Source organism: Ambystoma mexicanum, chromosome 11 (genome assembly GCF_040938575.1).
Source record: "Ambystoma mexicanum isolate Mex_15411 chromosome 11, UKY_AmexF1_1, whole genome shotgun sequence".
In the NCBI taxonomy this organism is placed as follows: Eukaryota; Metazoa; Chordata; class Amphibia; order Caudata; family Ambystomatidae; genus Ambystoma; species Ambystoma mexicanum.
The window spans coordinates 1,357,847,072-1,357,870,039 of record NC_090934.1 but is presented as its reverse complement, the minus strand read 5'-3'; the positions used below and the strand labels follow the sequence as shown (position 1 = coordinate 1,357,870,039).

Below are 22,968 nucleotides of genomic sequence, written 5' to 3'. Positions count from 1 at the left end.
GGATGTGGTGATGTGTATGCCTAGCATGAGTGTAGGCTGGAGGTTGGCTTATGCTCAAGTTGTTTTTGGTTTTTGTGGTAGTACATTGTTTAGTTTACTTGGTAGCATCTGATTAACAGTGGTTCGGATTGCTATTTAGGGGTATATCTGTCCTAGTTAGGTTGGGCTAAAGTGCACAGGGATGTGTTGCCACTTTGTGGTGTCAATACTGTTGGTGGCTGGGGTGGCTATTTCATAGGGTTGTCAGCATTGGGACTGTCGGTGTTGGGTTACCCTGGTTTTGGTATTTGCTTAGGATTATCCAGCTTTTGGGTTGTCTAGTGGGGGCGTTTCCTTCGGGATGCGTTGGTTAACTGTGGCAGTGGCTTGTGGCCAAGGGTGTGCGATGATTACATTTTGGGAGGTCTTAAGCCCATGTAGTGCATTTTTTTATGTGGTTGTTGTTTGGGCCACACGGTTTGTTATTGCAATAAATTTGCTAGTGGCCTGGGGGCAATGGTGTTTAGTTTGTTTGGGTTTTGGATAGTGATTTGACAGTCATCTTAGCACTGGGTCATTGAGTATTGGTGACTTGTTTTTGGAGTGTCATGTTGGGTGGCCAGGCTCATTGGTTAGCTGTGGTTCGTTTTTTGGGGATGCTGTGGGTGTGGCAGGCCCACGTCCTGAGGGGCAGCTTGGGACAGGTGGATTCTCATTTTTATTATTTTTAGTCCTTGTTTGGTTGAGTCCCCTTGGTACTTATGGTTTATGGTTTTAAGGTTTTTAGTATGTGTGGTTGATGTAACATCTTGTGGTGTTTTTGTTTTACTTCAGGAAATTAGGCTTAAGGGGGTTCCTATAGAACTTAAGTGTCCCTGTATCTATTGGGTGATATGGTTCTTGGCCTGCATGCTTCGGGCTTCATGGGTATGGTTAGTACATTGTCGGTATCCAGGTGGACTTTTGGTTTCTGTGTTTTTGGGTACATCTTTGTACTGGCCACACGTTATGTAATGGGGGTGAGTTATCCAAAGAGGTGTTCTTTGTGATGTGAACGGGGGAGGATGTGTTGTAATGAGTTGTAAAGGCTCGTGGGCTAGAGGCATCGGCTTGTGATGGTTTCCTGATGTAGAATGCGCTGTGCGCGGTGGGGTGTGAAGATTCTGCCTTTGGCAGTTGGGGATTACTGTTACTGCCGGGCGAGGTGTTACCGGTGTTGTTGCTTACGATCTCTCCTAATGGGAGATGGCACTGTAACATGGAATAAAGCACCACCATATTACTTACCTGCGTGTCACGGCGAGGTTACTTCAGATAGTCTTAGTGAACTACCTTCTAAGCTCTCCATCTAAAATAACCACTCGGCTTTTGCTGGTCTCCATGGCCCCCACACTCTTGTGCAACTCTTCAGTCTGCATTCTTTTTAAAGTACCCTTTTTACTTCATACCTCACTTTCTTGCGCATTGAGATTGTGTCCCGTTACCTCTTAAGGTCTCCAGGTGCCTCCATCCTCACATTCACCCTTCAATAATGACTTGGTCATCCCACTCGTTCACTTACGTAAGCGTCAATGCATTGATGACCCTCCCCCAAATAACTAGCGACGCCGCAGGCCACCTCTAGCAGACATGTATGCACCCCCAACCTCTTGACCTAATGTTTTAAACAGAACTCTTCCAATTTAGCCTGCTTTATTACGGCACAGCAACGTGTTAAATTAAACAAAACTTCAAGTGATCTTGCGTTTGTCACAAAACTATTGTTGGCAACGGTTCTTTAGAAGTCTCGCGGGGTCAACCAGCACAGTTTCCGCTTTTTAAGTTGGGGCACCGCAGCAACTAAAACTGGACTTCCGTTCTTCTACATAAACGTAGAATCGGATACAAAAGAAACAGCACCGTTTAAAAGAGTCTATGTGCTGTGTATATAAAACTCTTCCTCAATTTATAGGTAGCCATGGATACGCATCCAAAAATACCCGTCCATGCTTTATAAATAAAGAAACACACATTCTGCTATGCTACTTAAAGGATGTCATAAGGCGGACAGAGTATGGGAAACCTCAAAAAGTACATATAGTGCTGCACGTGCCATCACTGGTATATGAAAGAAGAAGAAAGGTACAGCTTTCCCTAAAGAGTCACATTACGACCGCAATTGCAGAGGGTACAATATAAAAGGCTGAGGTAAACAGAGCAAACGGGCACAAGAAATAATGATATTACACACGAGTATAGTAATAAGAATACAATAGCTTCCATAGCTCCATCAAACACAAACAATCAATCATTTCAGGGAAAATGCTTAGAAGCAAGGAAAGGGCTACTCTGAATTGCTAGCCATAAAAATAAAAATCAGATGAGCTCGTCTTTGGAGAGTTGTCATAATGTAGTGCAATGTTCCGCTACGTTGGGTAGTGTATGTTCTAGGTACTGATAGGAACCCATGGTAGTGGGACCCAACCTGATGCCCATGTTCCTTATTCACCCTTGTGTTCACCAGGTTCACTAGCACAGTCATCTGCGAGGCAACATCACGCTGGCTGCGCCATATTCTGCTCTTTTTCCAGGATACCCAAAGACCGTCCCAAAATCCCCACTCAGATATTCCAAGAGGTGGGATGCTAATAAGCTTAGAAATGGGGGCTTAGTAGTTGCCCCTCCCTCTGCAATCATGGGAAGATAGCTTGGGGCGAAGGTGCAGTGGTACTTGGGGAACTGGAACAAGAGAGAATACACTACACGGAAAGTAATACTAAACCAACAAGACGGTTATGGTCACGTCGTTGGGACAAGCTCCACGTCTGTTCCAAGTCTTATGCCAAGTAACACCAGACTCTGCCAATATAAAGACGGGGGATACTCAGAGAAAAGTCTACTCAGTAGAGCAGAGATATCCATGGTTTCAATTCTGGACTACTACTGCCCAGTAATCTCAGTGCGCCGTTTGTGAAGCCAGATGATGGACCTCAACTTTACTTCTCGTCTTGGTCTCCAGCTGAACGTGCTCATGGTATGGGGAGGTTGGCACTACTTCAAAAGGTGCAGATCCTGCACAAGTTTACAGACTACTGCGTTACTGTTATATTGTTTATGTGGGACCCCGGATCGGTCCAGGGTCTCACTTCTGTCTTCATCTTGCTGCGGAGTCTTGCACTCCTTCTATTATTGCTTCATAATCTGCCCAGAGGGAGGCATTGTTTTGCACTAGGAAACGCCCAAGACCGGGCATGCAGGCTAGTGTGTGGGGCAGGAGGTTAGTGAGGGAGGGCTGGGTTTGCATTACATTAGTAGATAAGCCGTACATAGTAGCAGATTTGGAGCCAGAGTACACTCTCGATGATGACCTCCAAGTGCTTCATGCCAACCATGAATTTGGGTACTGAAATCTGGCCAGTGGTATAGAGGACAAGTCTGATTCACGTAGGCCAAAGAACATGGTCCCTGGGTTGGACGTTCTGAGGGATACGAGTTAAAAGGGAGGTGATCACTCCTTTGCAGGAGAAGGTTTTCCTTTAAAGCCCATACACTTCCACAAAAGCCTTAAAGCAGAGAGACCCATTACTAGTTTGCATGTAATCAACACTCCCTCCTTACTGAATGGCTAAGGTTGTCATATAGTAAACATTGCACTGTAAATCTCTGGCTTTCTACATCCATGCTTGTATACATCTCACAGTCTGCAGGAAGCATTGTGATACATATGAAACAATAGAACTTCCTCAGGACTAATCTTCTTGAACTCAGGGAAACGCTCAGAAAATGTAAGAGGGCGGTTGAGCGAGTTTCACATTCCCGTTTATAGCATGGTAGAACGTTTCCACTACCCCAAACTCATGTTTGATCATTCGCATATTTCTTCTTGAAACATTTCTCTGGCATTATTGCCACTCTGTTGTAACATATCTAGAGGGATACTCTTTAATTTATGTCTTAAAAAACTATTTGTTCAACACAAAAAGTGATGGCCAATCTTGTTCACTTCACACATTATCTCGGTAACTTACTCTGGTTTACAAATCACCAGGGTCTCCTCCTGCCTGGTTGGTTTTCTTGGAAGCCTTCTGACACACTTGTATCAGGTACACCACACTAAAAACAATGTACTTCATGTCCCTTAACATCAACTGTTCATGGTTCAACCATCCCCCATTGGCATGAAAGTCACCATTTTTGGTAATCCTGCCTCAAATGGTTAACTGGGCATTTCACTTTTATTGTTGGCTTAATACAATACTGCTCACCCCTTTTACAGATTGGAGGCTTTTATATCGTGGCTGAAGTTTCTTTATGTGATCACAGTCTAAGAGTAGGCAAACTTCACTGGGCTTTTCTTTACCACAGAGATGTTTCTGTACACGCAAGGGTATTCTCACCTTAACCACAGAATGTATTCAGACAATTTCCTGCTTAAGAAATCACGTAGGGATGTTGTAGGCTTATTTTACAGCAAAGGACTGATGCACCACGGCTGCCATTTTGGTCAACTTTTAAATTCTCTAAATGATGTTGGATCACCTCTGTGACACTTCGAGCTGCATTCATCCATGATCTCATCAACACTTATAGACTCTGCAGGGCGTTTGTTGATGCTTAGTTTGTGTCCTGCTAACCCGGGCTTTGATTCACCCTGCTTCCTCCTCCTATAAAAAGTTAGGAGTTCTCAAATGAAACTTTCTCACCACCCCCCCCCCCTCCCCTCCCCAAGAGTCATCTTTGAGCATTGATACATAGCCTTCATGTCTGTGGGGAGAAAGCCGACAATGTAAAGTATTGGCATATTCTGGTTACTGAATATGTGCTAGCAATGGGAAGTTATCTCTGCCTAAAGGTCTTGATTTGTTTGCCCCTGTGCAGTTTCCTCAACCCCTTATATCTTCCTCCAAGTCACATAGGAGGAGACCACCAATGGCACTGCTGGCCGTTCCCGTTACGGTATTATAGATTTCCACTATTGGCCATGGCAAGGTAGTTTCACTAAAACCATTCACCTGGTTCCGGTTTTTTCCCCAGACTTCCATATTTACAGGATTTCATTTGCCTAATCCACGTATTTTCTGGGTGAGCTTATTGCACAGGTTCCCAATGATCCGAGAAATTAGCTCTACATGCTGGAAATGAACAGGTTCTTGAATACTGTATAAACCAGATGTTTTAACATTCCTTCATGCACAAGGATAGAATTAAGTCATGTGCCCAGGATTTTAAGAGGCCAGGGTTCCTTCTGCTTTCGGAAGCAACAGGGCACAGATGTGTAGGGTAAAACCCCCACATTGAAAAAAGATGGCTTAAAAAAATAGGTCTGGCTAACTTTAAAAGAGGAGGGTACTTCGCTTTGCAGAAGCATAAGTATTTGAGGCAGATTAGTAGGAGGAGTCAAAATGCACTGCTACATGTTGTAGCATTTGAACCACTTTGCATAACACGCATTCTATTGGGGGGGGGCATAGAGCAAATGCTTCTTTAGTTCCCTAGTCCATGACAAACCTCTCCCTTCTGAGCCTATTAGAAGAACCTAGAGTTCCAAAGACCTACGATCCTGTGATAACCCCTGTGGGAAAAAGAAAAGAGTAAGATTTACATTCTGAATGGATAGATGGGGGGGGGGGGGTTTCTTTTGCAGGTCCACTTTCCGATGGTGAATTTGATGCTGTACCTGCATGTCATCACCAACATTCATTGCCACAGACTTTTCTTTTTTTGTTTTTTTTTTTTTTTTTAGGTTTTTCACCGTTTTGTTTTGGCTCTGCTATTACTTGCATGAACTATGGACATGAATTATGAACTCCCTTGAGCTTGCGCTCTACACATTGAAATGAAGGCCACTGTCCAGCTGAGTTAACTGGCCCAAGGATGAAGCTCCTCGCATAGCAGGCTGAACAAGCTTAGACCGGCAAAGACAACAAGACGTCACCATGAGGGAGACGGTCTAATGCCCCTCAGCCGGGATGGGCAGAATGGAAATTGTCATATTACGTCACAAGCAGGTAGGCATAAAAGACGGCTTCCTGGAATTATCGAGTTCACTGTTTTGGCAGGAGAAGGGTTTAGTGTGCCGAAGAACAGTTGTTTTTTTCACTATCCTTATTAATTCAGGTGTCTGGGGCGAAGTCGTCGGGAGGGCAGAGCAAGTCAGTCGCATGGGGTCCCACTGGTTGCAAGATGCCGTTTCCATGACTTAAAAGCCAATCAAGCCAATGTATAAAAGAGGTCTCCGTTTGTCATCATCCAATGTTGATGTGTGAGCTTGGTTTCTCCAACGCCCCTAAACATTCAGTCTCAGCATACCCGATCCTTCTTGGCTAGCCCTTTCCGATAGCCAACCAAGCTAACGAACTACAAGTGGCCAATTCTACTGTCGGCACCTGATCAAACATCTGTTTTGTGGTATGATGTGCCCAAATAATCAATACATTTGAAAACTACGTAAGACTTCTCAGCTCTTCCAAGTGCGTATGGAGAAGAGCATCACTTAGCAGCATGATATAAGACTAGGACAGGATTCATGAAAGGATGCAACCACCTTTTTAGCACACGCTCTAACTGCAAACTATTAGTATAATGCATCTACTTCTAATACACCCACTTAGAGTAACCCAGTCCCCGAACTCGGAACAACAAATGGAGGTCTGGACACGCTAGGCAGCCAATTTCATTTTAAGAAAAAAATAAACCACATTTATAAAGTCAGCTTGAGTGCAAGGTATGTTGGATACTGCTAGAAACTGATGCTGGACAATGAGCAAGATACGATGAGGTAAAGTACTATTTCTAAAAAGTAACCAGGGCTTTAGTCAATGCTTGCCAACTTTACTCACCCCAGACTGTAGTAGGCATTCAATTAAACATCTGAAAGCAGAACAACACTCAGGCTCCAGGTGCAACTTCTGCCCTTACAATGTAACCCTTACAGAATGAAAGGGGCAAGGAGCCTTGTTTAAAGGCCTGGTGCACTGCACTATATCTATGCACAGGCACAGAAAAATGTGCCACAGCTGCACTGCTAAAGGACACATGCATGCCAAACTCTATGCCATCGAGCCACAACACAGGGTCGCAAAGGCAGGTCTGCAAGGACTATTTGGTGCAAAGCTTTTCAAGGCTAGGCAAACAACCCAGCCTTTCCATCTATCTATAGCTCCCCATCCCGGATCCATTTTGTGCCTCAACCTTCACTCCGAGTCTTGTTGCACATCAGCCACATCCGGTTGATATATGTTCCTGCTGCATACCTACAAAAGGTGTGTGTGACTAATCAACTTCCGAACACCTTGGAAACAAGCAAATTATAAACCTTGTCCAATTTTGGTAACGTTGACAGAACGGCAGGCTTATCTCCGAAAGGTTGTGGATTGTTGGTTAGGTGCAACAAAGCAAAAAAAAAAAAAAAAAATACATTACCCAACGAAACAGGGATTGTCCAGTCAAGGTTATATACAAAATACATCCCACCCTGTATAGGAATGCAGAGGACAGACGGTCTCAAAGAAGGAAAAGGGATGCACTCTGGATATTGACAGGAGGGTAACAGCATAGTAATTAATAACAATACTTCAAGATTGCTTGGCTTCAACACAAAGGGAGAAATGGGTCGTAAAATATCACTCGGGGCCTTTGAAGGAGGATCAGGGGTGACAGAACTGCAATGCACCTTGTGCTGTAGGCATTCATGGTGTGGTACAGGTCGCGTTGGTTGCAGGGAGCTTTGAAGCTTCTGCGACAGAGTTCAAGATGGGAGACAGCTGCAGCAATCAAGCGGCAGGCAGTTCGCCGAGTTTGTTATCTTCTGCAGCCAGGCCCCATGTGGGCAGATTTGAATTACTCTGATTATTATGTGGTTACTACCACAAGCTACATTGCTCAACAAAAAGGACAGAGCGGATCCATTGAGCCTTTGTTAATTAGGCTGGCCATCGAGGGGGAGGAGGGGAGGTTTGGCCCTCCCCTTAGGGAAATGCATTGTGTACTCCACTTGTCAGATGCCGACTAAATATGACAAGGGGAACTGCGTCTGTAGGTTGTGTCAACCCAGAGTACACAGGTCTATGCGTATGTTGTGTGGTGAGCATAGGAAAATATGTGCGAATTAGCCCCACAAACATTCCGGAGGTTGACCGGTCATATTTCATTTAAAAAAATTAAAAACTGGCGAGCACACTCCCACTGTGCGGATGGTCGAATACCTCACAGTGTGAGCTTTCACTCCCTTCCAGATGTGGGAATCACATCAGAACCCTCTCAGGTCAGAAAAATGGACAGACCTGATGCCACATAAATGTCCAGGTTAACTCATGGAGATGAACCGACCACCTCAAACAGCATGCAAACACTGAAGAGCAATTTGGCGGAGGACCAATGTATAAATACATACCACAAGCACATTAGACCGAATGGGCCGCTAGTTATCCAGACCAACAAGGACCTCTAACACAAAAACAGTAGAAGTCACAACAGTTCTTTTTTAAGTTCATAAGAAGGTAAAATCCTCGTCTGCAGTGGTCTTCAAAGTACTAAGAAAGTCAAAATAACCTCAGAGCTCAAAGACACAAGAGTGCCGAGCGGGATCACAGGTAAAGAAGGCCCACAGAGTGGAGTCAAACACAGATCATTCTTAACGTAGAGAAGACGGTTGGGCAGGTCATGTGCCAGTCCCCATGAACTTCTAACCATTCCACCAGGCAGTCAACAACAAGGAAAAGTGCCAAAAGCGGTGCGGGGCTTGCTCTCCCCGTCTGCACCACAAGCTAGGACACCACTGAACAGCATAACCTCACAACGAGCCCAATTACTGTTGTAAACAAGCTCCAGAAAGGGGCATCAGCGTTTTGAGAGACTGTGAGCAACGATCTAATGGATGTGACAGTTTATTGGAACTACACAGAAGCTTGCAAATGTTTAGCAAAGGTGGGCACAGTAGTTAAAAAAGGCAGAGGCCGCTCCCTCTGTGCGGCACAGGAGCACCACATGATGGGTTCCCAAACGCTTAATTTGGATTACTCGGTTACCATCTCAGAGGAACACGTAAAAGGGTAATGAAAATAAGCAAAACTGACGCACTCTGCCCAGTCACTACTTGCTGCAAAAAGGGGCAGGAGTGACGTAACGGGAATTACTTGGAGTTCGCCATCAGGGGGTCAAATTCGATTATTCAATTCAGGGGCATCATGGCCACCGTCACGTGGTTAAGCAAGGTTGGAGAAGATTCTTGTGTAACCCAGCGAGCGATGAGGGCCAGCTTCGGAGCAGTGAAGGCGCCGAATCCAAGGGAAGAGGCGAGGGGACGGGTTCTGTGCAGCACATGTGCACGTCTCAGGCTGACGCTAAGAAACCATAATTGGGAAGAAATTAAAGAGCTGGAGCCAGCGCCCGAAACGCAGACACATGTTTCTGCTTGTATGACACGCCTGACAGACGGGTGCAAAACAGTAGCAATCACGGCATCGCAGAGATGCGCGTGCATGCGGCCTTTCAATCAGAAACGGGATAGACAGACATCTTGCCAATGAAGCAGAAAGTTAACCACGCAAATTAGCAACCAATTCAGGATCATTACGGATGCATAAATCACAATGACACATCATGAAAAAAAGCAAATTGGTTGCCTACAGGCATTGCCAGTGGAGTCTTGCTGCTTCTTAGGGGGTGAACACATGAAGCCGTAATGGCAGGAAAAGGGACCAAATGGTAGCAAGATTACAAAAAACGGGATTGAATTGACAGCAAAGTGTAAAATCCCTCTATCCAATCAAAATTCTGCCATCTGCATTCGGTCACTGATAAGTGACAGTCTGAAAAATAAAAATGGGAAAACGTGGGTGTAAGTAGCAAATGCCCCCGTGACCATTGGTGAACAGAACACACGCCACAATAGCAGATTAAGGCAGGGAACAGGGACCAAAAACCACCTGGCAGCAGTGCTGAAACCTCAGCTTTAGAAGTTACACCCGAAACAGTGTTTAATAGGCAACATTTAGATCACCATGTTTGATAACAGAAAATACTTTAAAGTGAGGCATGGGGTAGTAAGTGGTATGCATTCGTGTGCAGCAGGCCAATGGCTGCGAACTGGCTGTACACCGACGATTATTTCTTAATTACACCACAATATATCATTTTGCCAGGTGGGAAGGGGCCGTACCAAGAAAACAGATACAAAGCTACTACTATGCAAAGATAGTCCCGTATAAATAAGCTACACAGTATTTAAAAAAGTGTATTCGAATTTGCCAAGGAGAGGCTGCGGATGGGTCTCTTCTAATAACCACTCACTGGATGGGGGGTATGCTTCTCTTTAGGTAGCCGTCTGACATGTGCAGTACCGAGTTCAACACGTCATTTAAGGAGTACCTTAAATTAATAACATACTTCACGTGTACAGCTATATTTTAAAGGATGAAACTCTAAAGGTTTCCTAAAGAAGGGTAAGAACACGCAATTCAAGGACATTCACGAGGCATGGTTCAGAAGGGGCAGCTTGTTTAACGTGCGTCATCCGTTTCATGCATGGATAGCTCAGTACTGCATCACGTTTGTCAGGGCACCTTTCCTTTCAGTCAGCATCCCGTCCCACTTCTATTAAGTGTACCTGCTGCTCCTTTCTAGCCACCATCAATATATTCTCATTTCCACTTCACTATGGTGGTCAAATGGTGGAAAAAAGAATTGAAAACTACGCCTCCACCTGTGGCGTTCCCCAAGTCTCCATCCTTTCGCCCTGGCTCGTCAACATGCATCTTTCTCTACTGGCACGCCTCATTGCATCCTTCTACCCCAACCTTCAACGCTATGCTGAGGAGACAACTCTTCTTCAAACTTCCTACCAACGCCCTTGAACCTCCCTTCATTCATTCATTCATTCTTGACTGCCTCTCTGCCATCCAGGCCTGGTGCACTGCTAATGGCCTCTGCCTCAACGCCAGCAAAATCGAGATTCTCCCCATTGGGTCCCTGCACCCTACTTCTTCCCTTCTCTGGCCTTCCTTCATGGGCTCTCCCTCCACCCACCCTACTCTGAAGCCAGGAAATCTCATCTTCGACTCCTCCCTCTCCTTCAGCACATTGTCAAGAAGTCCCACTTTCAGCCCTTCCCTCTCAAAAGGTACACTACCCTTCCTCACCTTCCCCCAGAGACTCAATGTTACCCGTGCTTTGGTTCTCTCCAGGCTAGGCTATTGCAAACAGCCTTCTCCTTAATCTTCCTTCGTCCACCCTACAACTCCTCCAGCTAACCCAGAATAGTGCAGCGACACTTATCCTGGGCCTCAAGCCCATGGACCGCATCTCTCCTGCTCTACAAAGCCTTCACTGTTTCCCGTTCTCAGCACGGATTAAATAAAAATCCCCTTGGATCATCGACAAGGCTACCTGGGGCCGGGGATGACTATCCTCAACGATTTGACCAAATACTCTCCTTCTAGACTCATACGCTCCTCTGGCACCAACTCTCTGCGTGTGAAGCAGTTTGCTAAACAGAGCTGCCTCAAGACTTTTCTCTTCACCTCTTCCTTCTCCTTCTCCTTCTCCTCCTCACTTCCCTGCTAATTAGGGGTGTCACAGTATACTTTTTATGGCGGTATGATATCCTTCTTGCCAAATGACGGTATATCATGGTTATCGTGGTATAGCAGGTGGAGTTAACTAATCTTGAAAAATATTTTCTTAAAAGTCATAAATTGACAGCTGAAACTTGTCTCTGCACATTATTAGCTGATCCTCCAGGAATCTAAGGCTGCTGCAGATTTGGTCTTTCATGGCGCTCTCTCGTTGATCGCCTTGAATGAAAGAGTGACTAGAGGAAGTGTTAACATGCACATTTTGAGCAATGAGCTTGCTGCTCAGTCACAGATCATCGCTTTAAAAATCGGCCTCGACCTGCATTATTTTGGAAGCACAAGGCATGAGCAGCATGTCCCCTCACTGCGATCAGTCATGTTTGTTTTGATAATGCTTTATCCCATTAAAGGGAGAAAAGTCACTCATGTGAGGTCTGAAAGCCCATGTCATTGTGTTTCTTTTGTCAAAATGTCATAGCCAACACACACTCACCGAAAGGTTGCATATTGATCAAATCACTATAGATTGTTTACTATCTGCCTGGTGTATTATAAAAGGTCTGTTGTTGGATTCACCGCTGACCATGTAATCCTAACAGGACAGCATTCAATGAGCGCTGTTGATTTCGTTCTTGATTCTTGCAATACATGTGTCATGATCTCTGCTTCCAAAGGGTCAGGACTTACCCAACTCCCTTGGAAGCAGACCCATAACCCTGGTTCCGGGTGCCGGCCAGTCCCAATTGGGACCTTTTGGACTCTGTCCTGGCGCCAGTGGCACCAGGCTCATAAATATGCCCAGTCCCAGCGCTGGAAGCGCCGGGCTCATAATGCTTGGGTGGACTTACCTGCAGCAGACCATGCTGCTTACTTACCTGCCAGTTGAGCCCCTGATCCTCTTCTGTTTGGGACTACTTTTCCTGTTGGGTGGGGCAGGAGCCACTCCCTAGGTTCAGAACACTGGAACTCTTCTGGAAAGCAGGAACTCTTTTCTTACCTAGGCGAGGCTGTGGAAGGAGACACCTAAGCACTACAGGAGGCTATTTAAACCACACCCGATGGATGAATTTTGCTTTGCGTTATTCTGCATTCTCTGCAGCAGAACGCTCACCGTGTCTTCTGATCCTGTGCCTAAGGGAACAAAGGCTTACCATCCTGGAATCCAGTCTTCAGCAGCACCTATAAAGACAAAGAAAGAACAGGTTAGCACTACGGTCTTCAGTGGCAGCGCATCTCTTACCTGGTCCAGCGGCTGTCACCAACGCCTCTCGCTGCATACCTGCATCTGAAAGACAAAAGCTTACCGGCTCTTCGCACGCTCCGGAGGCCTTCAACATTGCATCCCGCATCTGAAAGACAAAAGAAGGTGCGTTTAGAGACATTGGGCAACTTTACTACTCACGTGCCATCACTCCTTCCCACGCCGAAATCAGAGGGTATCCCAGCACCCTTCAGCTTCTCTAAAGCTCCGAACTTGTACCTGCAAGTTTAAAGAGGCAGTTATAGTGCGCATCGTGAAGCAGGCAACAAGCGCTCACTTACGTGCTTCCAAGCGCTTCTATTCCTCACGCGGGTTCGATCCTCAACTCTCTTCAGCCCGCCATCGCCGGAACCCTGCAAAACAAGAGGTATCATTACAAAAGAACTTTATATAAGTCAAAAGCCATACTCACGTGCTCCTCGGCACCGCTCCACAGCAGCTACGCCTTACGCACTTAAAGACTTTTAAGACATTTGAAGTGCCCAGAACTTACCGTTCGTGCAGTAAACGACAGACAGCAGTCCTCTGAGGTCAAGAGGCCTGCACCCTTATCCAGTGAAGAAACTGGTTACGGCACCCTGCCCCCGAGGCAGATGGAGAGCTCGGCGTTCACCTACCTAAGGTGAGATCGTTAACCTTTGGGGTCCTACAGGAGAAGAGAAAGGGAAGAGGGGAGAGGCACCCAATAACCCCAGTTCATTAATCCCATATTTTCTATCTGCAGACATCTTACTCTCCGAGTCAGACACACAGTGCACAGAGGTCCAGCCCGAGGAACCAACCGTGTGTTATACATCACCTTTGAAGACACGGCATTCACCCAGTCAAGACCGGCGCCTCTGCGGGAATCAGGTGAGCGTTACAACATGTTCATTTACCTTCTTAAAGATAGTGGCACAAAAAAGTTAAAATACACTGGCACAAGTATGGCCTAGACCACCACATCACCACAGCCCCATAATTATTATTTCCCCCAGGTCTGAGCGCATTAGGACCTTGTCATGTGAGTTGAGACGGAGGAATGCTTTCATGGGTGGTGTCACAAATCGAGGATAGACCTGAGAAATATCTCACCCCCATTGCTCTGGATACTTCAAATTGAATGTAGAATCTGTCCTGCCTGCTTGAGTCCAGTGCCATATGCAGAAGGCAGGTGAAGGATCAAGCGAAGCAATAACTCTAGTGCCAATGTGTAAATCTACACAGAGCACAGTGGGGGCGGGGAGAGGGGGACAGTTTATATACTAGGCCCAGTTTTCATACAGTCTACAGAATCCACGTTTTTGGGGACATGCATCAGAAGGGCATCCAGTTCATTCCCCCCTTTGAATACTGGGATGTGCAGTTTGCCATCTTTCAAATTGGTGGGAAAACTACAAATCGGCTGATCTTTAACCCGACTCTACTGATCACAGAGAAAGAGTGGTCACTGCATCAAAGCTGCATTTACTAATGTGGCCTCACTTTCCCTATGCTCTTGTCTGCCAAACGCCACATCCCACAGTGCAAGATCCAGAATGCGCAGCACATGCTTACTGCAGCCTTTCCAAATCAGATTGAAAAGCTCACTTAATAGCTGCAGGCCCTAAAACGATATACCAGTATAAGCAACGTGACGGTTATTATAGTTCAATTAAGCTGTTCACGGTATCTTTAACAGTATACCGTTACACCCCTACTGCTAATCATTGAGTAGTGTGACCGGTAGTGTGCAGGGCCCTTACGTATCCTTGGGGCTCTGTCCCCCCTCACATATTCATCACAGCCACTGTCTATTGAGTGCGCTTGCTTAGGCTCAACCTCTCTCAGGAGGTTGCACTTACCTTTTCCCTTCTTAAGCACTTCACCCCAGCACTTCTCCACCAGCACCACAGCACCTACCCCTCACCCCATCCCCTCTGCACTTGCACGTTCTCCCCTCTCCTTCTTTTTCATCATTTGTTTGTACTATCAATTGAACTATTTATCCTTTTGTAATTCATTGTCTACCTCTCCTGTTGCCCTGTGGTCGCTTTGAAACAGTTTTGCTAAATTGTATAAGCGCCTAACAAGTGACCAATAAATATAATCGAATTTACTACTTTCTAACCAGTAGACTTTAAAAAATACAATCGTACTCCCTCTTTCATCAATGACACCTGTATGATGTTAAATCAATATGATGTAATTAGCACATTTTTTACAGAGAACATTTGTAAAATTCGACAGTATATTGCTAACTCAGAACTGCTCCGAGCTCACGCAAGGGGCAACTTTAACCAAACTGACTGGTCCTGTGAAACGTTTTCAGTTTGAAGTCAGGGACGAGACACTTAATGGCAGTACTTAACTTAATATTCCCTATGTGCCCAATCCCTCTTCACATTCTCCAGGCCACCCCCCCCCAAAAAAGAAATCATACACTTGCTCAATGCTCATCTTCAATATTCTTTTTAATCTGCTGTTATTCCTTCCTCCTTGAAACATGCACTCATCACTCCACTTTAAAAGAAGCCACATTTAGATCCATCCTTAGTGGTCACTTATCGCCCCAAATCCTACCTTCCAGTTCTTATAATGCTTAAGGAGGCGATCATAACAGCTTAGCTTTCTCTCTGCTGGGAAGCTAATAATCTTGCACATCCTTTTCAGTCAGGCTTTAGACTACGTACCGGTATGGAATCTGTCATGGGCTCGTTGCTCGACAAGTTTGTGCTGCGTCTGGGTCGGGTGTCGAACCTCTTAGACCTCTCTGCAGCCTTTTATTTTTCTGCAACGTCTGGAGCAGGCCGGCATTTCTCGAACTTTACTCGTATTGCCATCTTCATTTCTTTCAGACCGTTGCAATCAGTATCCTTCCATTCTTACCACCGTACTCAGACTATTCTTTCTTGTGGCGTCCTTCAGGGCTCCTCCCTATCTTTGCTCTTTTTTAACTTATATCTCCGCCTTCTGGCGGATATAATTTCTCAACACACGGCGCTCTTTCACTCCTATACTGATGATATGCAACTAGTGTTCACCTGGATTCCCTGGTTCTGGAGTCCCCATGTAAATGGAAAAACTGCTTATCAGAAATTGGGGACTGGGTTACAGAAAACTGGCTAAAGCTGAATGGGGAGAAAACTGAGGTCCTGGTCATCGGCTCCTCCAGCCCTAATACCAACTGGAGCTCAGAATTTTGGCCTGACTCTTTGGGGACGTGCCCTGCTCCTCGTAGTTCAGTAGCGAGCTCAGGTGTAAAACTTTTGTCATTGGGCTCTAGGGATGCCCACATTTCATCAGTATGTAATGCCGACTTTTCCAAATTAAAAACACTCAGGAAGATTCTTCCTGGCGATTGCAAGGCACAGGTTGTCACGTTGTCCATTATGGGTGTCGCTTGATTATTGTAATGGGATATATCTTTGACCAACTGATTTTCATATCCAGCGACTGCCGGCTCTTCAAAATTCTGCGGCTCGGCTGGCTCTGGATACCCACAGCCTTGCTTCCTCGCAGGCCATGATGCAACAGCTCCACTGGCTTCCTGTGAACTTGCATATTATGTTTCAGATTATGTGTATTACTCATCATGCAATCCACAAGATAGGCGCTGAAAATTTACGAGAAAAAATTGAACCGTTACCATCCCACTAGGTGCCTATGGTCTGCCTCTCAAAATGTATTAAAAATTCCACGTTATCGGATAGTGCGCTCAGGAGGACGCTCCTCAGTTCTCACCCGCTCTTTGTGGAATGCTCTTCCTCTTATGCCGCGCGAGATCACTGATCACGCCCGGTTTCGTAGGGTATTGAAAACTTGTTCTAGCTGACTTTTTTTTTCTAGCTTATCTGTTCCTTAACGCCTAGATGCCTTTGTTGGTGCTCTAAAAATACCATACCAACTATTGTTTTCTGTTTTTGTAACTGCGCTTAACAGTTATAGTAGAAGTGAAACCAAGCCTTTACTAGAGGGAGCAGCAATATAATTAAAAACATTGCAGTGAAGGAAAGGCAAACAAGTTATGTGAGCACAGGAAAGGAAGAAACACTGTTCTGGTATTTTGCATTCACTGCTCTGTGCAAAAGGGAAACATACACCAGAATGCTGTTAGGTCTATTCTGCGAATATATGTTGCAGTTATGTTGCCATCACACACTTGTCTGCAAAAAGAGAATTCCTTTGTTCGAACTTTATCTTTTGACGAATCATACCACACGCACCCCAACAACAGACACTATTCACCTCTGGTAGAAACCAAGCATTACAAGTGAACCTATACGGCGAAACTAGCGTATGTAATACACCAGGCTGGTGTACAAGGAGTCGTTAGAGAAGAAGAAAACAACAAAAAGCGAAAATAAAAAAAGTTGCGTTGTATGCTTCTTTAAAAACAAAGCAGTGGCAAAGCTAACAGTTTTAGTGTTGGCATGGGATAGCCATTTCCCAGGCACTGCCGAAATCGTAGCTGGAAAATGGTGTTTGTACATGGGCATATTATTGCAGTGCCTGGCAAAGGTCTACCGAATGCCTATACATGAGCCAAAACTGTTGGCTTTGCCAATGCTGTTTTTTAACAGTAAATAAGTGCAAGGAACATGTATATATAAGGACACACGTATTTCTTATGAAGTGGCTGAAGGCATAACAGGTTATTTTTTATTATTACCCTAGGAGCTGATTGACCACTGAAAATAAGCCATTAACTTTCAGCTGAGCGCTTATATTGTCATCCCCTTAAAAGTGCTGAGCTAGCTCATAGATTCCTGGGGGGGATGGCCCGAGGGATGGCATAGCCAATGGGGGTGTGGGGTCAATGAGCGAGTAAAAAGCCAACCACCACCCAAATACTGTGTGCCTCCTCACACTCATCTCTCTCCTATCTTTACTTCCCATGCCAAGAGATTCAGTTTATAGAAAGCAGCAGCTACAACTCATTTAATAGAGGTGGTGGTGGGTGGGCAGTGAGGGGTGGGGGGATAGTCCAGCTACCAGAAGGTCTTATTAGCCGAATGATGTAGAGTGTGGTTAGAAGGAATCAACATATCAAGACAGTATGATAAGACATATTGTTAGAGGCTTTAAAGTTAGTTATTTACCCATCACCCCTCCCTGCCCCCACCCAAAAGGTCTAATCAGGTGGCTTTGTTTTCAACAACTGAAGCAAAGACTCTGACACTTGCCAGCACTGGGGTACTATGATGTATACATTCACTTGTAACATTTAAAAGCAAATGAGGATACGCAGTGGTGTAGAGCCAATGAGTGAGGCAACAGTGATGCAAGAATCAAAATAAATTGTGGATACACGGGTGCAGGAAAGAGACGGCTATCCTAGTCGACTAGACCCAAAAGCAAGACCTGCCATCGAAGGAAAGGTGGCATTACAAATATGAACGATACAAGACTACTTCGTGAGATTCTGAGCGAGGGCGTTATGGGGCTTCCCCTTTGAGATAGAATGGATAGTCCAATATTTATTACCAGCCTACAATGCCCACCCAACAAATATTCTCGAAACAAAAGCCCCACCCCCTCAAAAAAAAATGAAAAGTCTTGTACAAGAGACTCACATACATTGCAACTACGTGTTCCTTCGACTTCTGTGTGCCAGAATAACGTACATTAAAACACAGGCATGGAACACCCTGGAGGGATTTACCCCGTTAATTCACTTCTGTAAAAAAAGGTTTTTACCCTATAAGAAACTGAATGTGATACGAATATCCCCCACGCCCAACAAGCACACAGACATGTCGGGGTGTACATAGTGTTATGTTTCAAAACGCGTTTCAATTCAACCATATACCTTTAAATACTGGTGGGATATGCATAAGCTAACACACACTAATGGTATAACAACGTGTTGATTGATGCAAACAAACTAAACCCGTACATTAGACAACACACATACAATAAGTAGTTATTAATCAGTCATATTCAGCCAACTAAATTCTATCACTAAGTAGTCAGAGTAGCAAAAAACGTGTACGGATTTCACAATACTGTCACCAGATCACATTCCACGCCCACTTGTTCAACAAGAAACCAAGAAAACGGTTCTGGAAAGCAGAACGCGAGTTTACCAGGCAAAAGAACAGCTTCCAGTTTCTTAATCTTCGTTTCAGGGTTGATCTTGTCTTCATTCTGGAAAGAAAGTAGCACAAACCTATAAAACAGTTCTGGGTTGCTTCAAGTTTAGCATTTACTGAAACAAAGTACATTTATGAAACGATGGAGAGTTATGTCTAATAATTAAAGGAATGCCTGTCAAAGGCCAGCAGGAGTCATGCCAGCAGCTACCATCAAGTGATGACAGAAGCATGCAGAAGTGACGTCAATTAACGCATGACAAGCAGCAGCACCAACTTCAAACTACACAGACCCAGCCACATTGATATCAAGTGATAAAGTCGACAAGCGGCTCAATGATTCAACTGCACCAAACTCATATGCCATAAGGACAGCAACAATGCTTGATGTAATGCAATTCCCCAATGTCTAGTGACAGAAAGACGAACTCAAAGCAGATTTGCTAGTTCGATGTTCAAAGTTTGAAAAAAAATACAAAACTGAAAACAGATTTGTTTTCATTGTTCTGACACACTCATTTATAGCTGACCACTTCTCTCATATTTTGTTTATTTACATTTATAAAGCACACAAGGCGGCCCTGGGGCATCATGGCGCTGTTACAATAGAGCTTACTCAGTTACAGGAGAGAACAACATGACAAGCTGTGGGTGTTATTTGGTACAGTGAGAAAGATACAGGATTCAAGACAGTACACAGTTAACAAGAACATTTACATGATATGCAGCTTTGATCCTAAAGGTTCCAGAGTTACAGGGGAACCAGCTGAAGTTCGTGACAAGTTTAGCAGGGGGTGGGGGGATGGCAGAGCTTGGTTTTTGCGGAATGCCGCCTGGGAGGTCTCATTCCGTAGTGTTGTGGCACTGCATTCCAGTTTTTTGGCACTAGAATAGGAAGCTCGAGCCTCCAGCTTTGGCTCTTTTGAAGGTAGGTACGTAGAGCTGATTGGAGTGGTAACACTTAGGTCTGTCAGAGGTGGCTCTATTTTGTGGGATAGGTATGGAGGTGCTGTGAGTGATGGGCTTTAGTGTGTAATTGCTAGGGTCTTGAAAAGTATACACTCTTTGACTGGGAGCCAGTGGGCATCCCGCCTTGCCTTGCAGATGTGCTCCCTTTTGGGTATGCTTAACGCCGCTCTGGGGGCATTGTTTTGAGTGAGTTGTAATGTGTTTAAGTTTTTGCCAGACATGCCCACAAACAGGACGTTACAATAACCCAATACGGCCCCAATTGTAGCTCTGGCTATGGAGAAGCAGGTTTTGGAGGATAGGTAAAGTTTGACCGCATTCATAAAGAAGGAAGGTATGCTATTCAGGCGACAGAAAAACAATAGCCGCAATTGTTCACAAACATTGGCAAAGCCTATCCTTTCTGCTTTCTATAAGCATTTGTCAGGCACTGCCGTTATGGTACTTAATACCTGCCCATAAAATGTCAACAGCTGGAAAATGGTGCAAGTACCTGTATATATATGTCAAATGCCTAATACCTTCACACAAGCAAAAAGTGCAGGTTTTGCCAATGCTGGTTTTCAACAGGCATTCAGTGCAGTCAACAGAGAAAAGGACACATATGCTTACAAATGAAGTGGCTGAAAACGAACTTGGGTACGGGTAGATGGTGTTATATAGCTCCCTTTGCCCAATAACGTTGTAATCACTGTGCACGGCTTGTAAGAAAGGCACGGTGGTTAAGTCAGACAGAGGCAGGGCAGATGCACAAAACCTGTGGTGTTGATGGATGAATGTTGCAAGTACCCATTAGCTGTGTGTCAATATGAAAACTGTTCATTGTGAGTACAGGCAGCTCAGGTTACCTGTGATGGCAGTCCATAATGGTTGCCAAGCCTCGAGAATGTTCACTGACAGATGGGTAGGTTGGAGTACGATGGTACACTAGACCTGGTGGTTCGTCTGGAGTGAGTTAAGTGTAAGGTTACAATATTTTAGTTGTGGGATCAAATGGGTGGGTGGAGGGGGTTAGGCTATTGTTACTTCTGGTTCTTGGTTATAGATTTCAGTGCAGTCCAATGGAGTGAACTCTTCACACCACTGGTGAGCCACTGTCAGAAGACCGCAGGCCACATACAGCTCAAAAGGTTGACATTAATTTCTGATAGACCTAGCCCCAATAGATCAAAAGGAGGGAATGGCCAGTCAATAGGTGGGTACAAAGTCAACACCACCCACAAGCTGTCCTCACATTCTTTCTCCCTTCTATCGTTGGGCTTACTAGCACCCAAGAGCCCAAACTAAAAAGGCGACGGATGAAGCACGTTAATTCTTTTTATCTGCAAAGCAACCAAGAGCAACTTAAAAACACACACACCCAATCAAGAGAGACGAGGGCAAAAGCCAGTACTGTGAAGTGATGTATAAACCATCAGAAACTAAAGTCGATTTCATAGCTCAACTATGGCATCACCAAATCACCAAAAGAGAAACCAGCATTAGCAAATCCAAGTGACACTTCAAGTTAAATACATTGAGAAAACAGTGCAAGATAAAATAGCATTGTAAGATAAATGAAGCCCATTACAACCTTGAAAGCTTAATGAAGAAGTACTGAATATTACCCTTTCAATGAAAGAGAATAGGGTCCTGATCATGCCGCCCCTACCCCCAGGGCACTGATGCAAAGGACAGATAAAGGTCCTGTGACATGCTGACCCATGTGCACTCTGTCATCTTACAAATAAGACGCAACAGGTGGGGCCGTCCCGCTGATGGGCATTGTGTCCACACCCAAGCCCCAGCTACCCCGTGATGCATCAGTGCCCTCCATGGCTGGGAGCCTTTGCATAGTTGCTGCCTCTGCTACCCAGGACCCCAGCTCACCCCGAAGTGCAACCTCACCTGTGGTGGCAGCAGGTAAGACCTGAAGGTGGGCTTTGGGGGCTTCATGGAGAACATCTCAACTCCCAGGCGGGTAAGGGTGGGGGCAGCCTGCAGCTGACACCCAGGGAGCAAAGCACACCCTGGGGGTGGCCACCGGCGCCCGCTTGCTGGGCTCGTTGTTACTGACTCCTTAATTCTGAGCCCGTGCCCCTGCTCTGAGCCCCGAGCAGTGGGAAGCGGACAGCCCTCTCCGGGGACCTGTGAACCTGCTACAGCGGCCGCAGGCTGGGGCGGCTCACAGCCTCACACCCTCATAGACACAGACAAGGGACAAACGTAAAAGATTCATTGCACGGACACTTGGACATCGACGAGGGACCATGCAGATGCAGGTTCGCCGCCATAGACATAAACAAAGGACAGAGGTAGAATGGGCAGCTCCGTCCCAACAGCTCTGTCCCAACTTCAGGGAAAAGGGCCGTTGGCGGTTTGTCCGACAGCGAAAATGACAAGAGAAACTGGAACGGCCCTTAGAGTGTTTTTAACATAAAAGGATAGCTAGTAGCAAACAACCTACTAGGCGTACCAGTGACATTACATTTAAAGAAACTTTATTTTATATTTGAATATCAAAATACTGATAATTTCTTAAAATGTAATGTATAAAACATGCACTTTTGAAATTCTCCAATAGTGGTATTTACCCAGGTGTGATCCCCTACTCATAGACTACTCTCATGTTCCAAGATGGCCGCTGTATTAGCGACCAACTGGATGACTCGCCACGCGTTACTACGCCCTGTCCCCGATTGCGGCACAGCCCATAACAAAACAATCAGTCACCAAGGAAGACGTGAAGTACCATGTGGTTTGAGAAAGTCTGAGGTCACTTACACTCAGGTTTTCCAGTGCATACATGAATTTAGCCTTATACGTAAGCTATGAAAAAACAAAACCCCTATGGTATTTACACTTCAAACATGTTTAGATCAGCAACCAAAAAAAGGATGAAATCTTTGAATCTTGAATAAGCCATTACCATTGAGGGTAAACTATCCATTCCATAATGTTTTATTCAATCTATGCCATATACAATCGTCAAAAACAATATTGTTCTATCATGCCCTGTGCCACTTTCATACATGCCAACATTTTGCAGTACCTGGAAGGGAGATTTTCTTACAGAAAGCAGGATAATTTAACTTTACCATTTCAGCATTGTGGGTTTGAATTATTTGAGGAGGGAGAAAGTAAAAAATAGCAACATTATTGTAAAAGAAATTCG

At 45.1% G+C, this 22,968-nt stretch overlaps 1 protein-coding gene across 1 annotated transcript in view; it reads right to left on the bottom strand.

Annotated features, from left to right (window-relative positions):
- Positions 1-22,016, bottom strand: part of MTMR10 (myotubularin related protein 10) — a 431,932-nt gene extending 409,916 nt beyond the window's left edge. The window contains exons 1-2 of the mRNA XM_069624915.1: positions 21,702-22,016; positions 18,840-18,900 (exon numbers count right to left, since the gene is read on the bottom strand). Coding sequence (XP_069481016.1) covers positions 18,840-18,900; positions 21,702-21,758 — 118 coding nt within the window. The 5' untranslated portion in view covers positions 21,759-22,016. The remainder of the gene's footprint in view (positions 1-18,839; positions 18,901-21,701) is intronic.
- Positions 22,017-22,968: the final 952 nt, after the last annotated feature.